This window comes from Hydractinia symbiolongicarpus, chromosome 2, assembly GCF_029227915.1.
Source record: "Hydractinia symbiolongicarpus strain clone_291-10 chromosome 2, HSymV2.1, whole genome shotgun sequence".
Lineage (NCBI taxonomy): Eukaryota > Metazoa > Cnidaria > Hydrozoa > Anthoathecata > Hydractiniidae > Hydractinia > Hydractinia symbiolongicarpus.
Window position 1 is genome coordinate 23,909,738 of NC_079876.1, and position 3,191 is coordinate 23,912,928.

General features: G+C 33.8%; 1 protein-coding gene across 1 annotated transcript; it reads left to right on the forward strand.

Annotated features, from left to right (window-relative positions):
* The first annotated feature begins 1,557 nt into the window (after positions 1 to 1,557).
* LOC130629992 (solute carrier family 22 member 4-like) lies at positions 1,558 to 2,655 on the forward strand. Its single transcript, XM_057443390.1, has 3 exons — positions 1,558 to 1,733; positions 1,854 to 2,087; positions 2,517 to 2,655. Exons 1-3 carry the CDS (start codon positions 1,558 to 1,560, stop codon positions 2,653 to 2,655), a joined length of 549 nt encoding a protein of 182 aa, XP_057299373.1.
* Positions 2,656 to 3,191: the final 536 nt, after the last annotated feature.

Below are 3,191 nucleotides of genomic sequence, written 5' to 3' on the forward strand. Positions count from 1 at the left end.
TTGAACAGAATGATGAATTGTGCAGGTGTATACTTTTTTTAGAGAGGATTTTTGCCGGACGAATTGTGAAAGACGATTTTAGCAGTAAAATAATTGCGCAATATCTTTCTTACTTCCGCAAGAAAGAAAGAAACATGTGGCGAATTTGAAATACTAATTTAGGCATTCTTTTAATAAATAAAAACAAAATTGGTCAAGTAAATTTTTAGGATAAACACAAATAAGTGCGTTATGATTGGTTAATTGTTTACAGCGAGATATTTCCCCGGTAAGAGATGAAACTGTTTAAAATTTACTCAAACGATTCATATAGCTGGCGTGAATTCGCAATTCAATTCGCCTAGTGGAAATTTATCGTTTTATATGTGAATGCTACAATATCCATATTTTTTATTCCAATGACGTGCGGTAACCTTTTGCGTGTTGAAAAAATAGTAACTGAACATAGACTTCGATAAATACCGAAAAAAGTTGTTAAAGGAGATGCATTGTAATAAAAACATAAAAATAAAAAAAATGGCTGCATGGATATATAAAAAAAAATTCCTTACTGAAAGCGCATGTGTAGATGACATTAAGTTTGGTAGGTAATTAATTGCTTTCCAATATACACAGTAATTTTCATGTAAGGTAAATTTATACGCATACTTAAAGCTGTTTCTGTATATGAATTTTACATATCTATAAAAAACTCAATACGTGTCGTTTTCCGCACAGTTCGTTCTTTAATTTTTTAACACTTTATTTCTTTTTTCCTCCCTTAGCCGAGATCTCACAGTACAAAAAAACATTTAATCATGCGAAAAGCGTTTTCGCTACTTAAGTGAAATGTCAATTATTTTGACTGGGTCATACGTAGGTGAGAGGAAATTTATTCATATAAACGCTTCATTCCCGCTGATGGTGATAAAATACTGAAGGATAGCACATGCACAAAATCCTCAAGTGATGTGAACTATATTATTCAACCGTGTAGTGGAATAAAAAATCCATCTATACGCTAGGCACATTTTATTTCACTCAAGTGATTATAATACTGCAAAAGGGCATTTTGTAAACAAGAACTGAGCCTAAATACATAGCTATATACTGAGCCTAAAGATTTATTTTCTTTTAATTTTAATTTTTATCACGTCATTGTAACGCGTCACGTGTTTGTATAGCAACTCTTGACAAAAAAGAACGAAAGTCACGGTTTGATATATACCCTAAAATGAAACTGATGAAAAGCTTTATAATTTTAAAATCTCAATACTTTGTTTATTTTTTGTTTATTTGTCAGCCAAAAACCCGGGTTACACTTAACCACGCATGAAATCGTCAAGCTGCAAATAACTGATGTGATATACTCACATTCTTCGCGGACTAACAACTAGTCTATATTGTATTAATTGCTGTCTCTTTGTGAAGCAAAAATGATAGCTATGAGTAGAAACAAACAAATTCCACATGGAAGTCCACAGGCTTAAAACTAGTTTAATGTACTATTTTACGCACTTCATTATATCATAGTGTGTTATGATTTTCTTTTAGGGAGTCCACAGTATTGTGTATGTGATGACGCCCGAATTAGCACCAAAGAAGCATAATAATTACCTTTCTTTACTTCTCATTGGTTCCTACCTCACATCCGTTGCTGCTGGAGGTGGTATATGTTGGGCAACGAAAAGTTGGTGGCAGTCACAACTCTACACATCTCTACCTCTGGTTCTACCGTTATGCCTGATATATTTGTAAGTCTGCTTCAGAAATAGTTTACTGGTCTGCAGACTGTTATGTGGGATGTATATGTTATCCTGCTTTAAATTAGCTTATTAGTCCCAAAGCAGTTTTTAATATTTTATTTATTATAGCTTTCTACCCGAATCATTTCGATGGCTTGCCACGCATAAAAAGTATAAACTACTAAATCAATATCTGACAAAAGCTGCAAAGATGAATAAAGTGACTTTACCTTCACTATCAGTTATCCACAGTGGCGAAACTATCAAAGGTGTGAAACCGATAAACAGAAAACGAATATCAACAAAAAAGTTGTTTTCATACAAACAGATTCGAAGAAGATTACTGTCTATATTTTTTGCATGGTAATTTAATTTTCTTTCATTTTGTTTACCTTTTGTCGATTTTCATTTATTTCTGACATGACACATATCCTGCTAACAAACTACACAATAATGAAAGGCCAAGTCAAGTCCGCAAAAAAATCGCGAATTTGCATGTCGTATCGATCTGGGCATCGCTTTTTTCGTGCATCCTTAGCACAAGGTATCGGTTGGGTGAAAAACGTAGGGGAGTGGGAAAGAGTGCTTAGACTAACTAAGTTCCAACCAATATGTCAAAGAATGTTTTATGTTGTATGACCTAAACACTGTAGCAAACCCAAAAAGCCTATTGATGAAGAGAAAAAGCGTTAGTACATATTAATACGCTCTAACCCCAACATAAACTGATCTTACATTGCGTTTTTAAAGAGAATTCTCGCAGAATAAGTATTTGATTTCTTATACTCGTAGGACGTCAGCAGCGTTTGGATATTACACACTATTGCTGTCTATGAGATCCGTCTCTCCAGATCCGTACTTAGCTGTCACGATCGGAGCTTGTTTCGATATTGTTCCAGTTGTGATAGCTGGCTTTATCTTGAATAGGTAGAACTTTTGTTTTTCGTCAGTCTCAAAAAGGGAAAAAGCAAAGGGTTTGTATTCAGCAGTTCATACTTCTCGTAAAATGAATGAAAGGATGTGGCTTACTTTATGAAATCTTTGCAACACTTAATGTTGTTTCCTCGCCTAACATTGCTTTTAGTAGGTCTTTCTTTAAAATTATTGGAATAAATGGTGATGGATTGACTCTTAGGTTTGGCAAAAGACGTGTGATATTGGCTTTTATGATCGGTGGTAGCTTGCTTTGTATTTCCTACAAGTTTTTTACTCATATCGGTAAGCTGTTTAAATGTTTATTTTGCATTTTTTGCACATTCTTGGCTGTCGTTGGCCAAAAGTTAAACTTTTACCACGCGTGTTAAAACAAAAGAAATTATCTGGAGTTTTTATGACAAATTTCTTTCCTTTTAATGTCTATGCACATTTTCTGCTTCTTTTCTCCTAAGACAATAACAATCTTTATTAATCTTCATCGTTCTTTCAGCTCTACTGTTAGCAGGGAAAATGTTTTTCGCTTCAACATTT

Coding starts and splice junctions, on each gene's coding strand:
- LOC130629992 (XM_057443390.1), top strand. CDS start 1,558: ATGACGCCCGAATTAGCACCAAAGAAGCATAATAATTACCTTTCTTTA. Junction 1,734..1,853: donor CCGTTATGCCTGATATATTT/GTAAGTCTGCTT, acceptor TATTTATTATAG/CTTTCTACCCGAATCATTTC. Junction 2,088..2,516: donor CTGTCTATATTTTTTGCATG/GTAATTTAATTT, acceptor TTATACTCGTAG/GACGTCAGCAGCGTTTGGAT.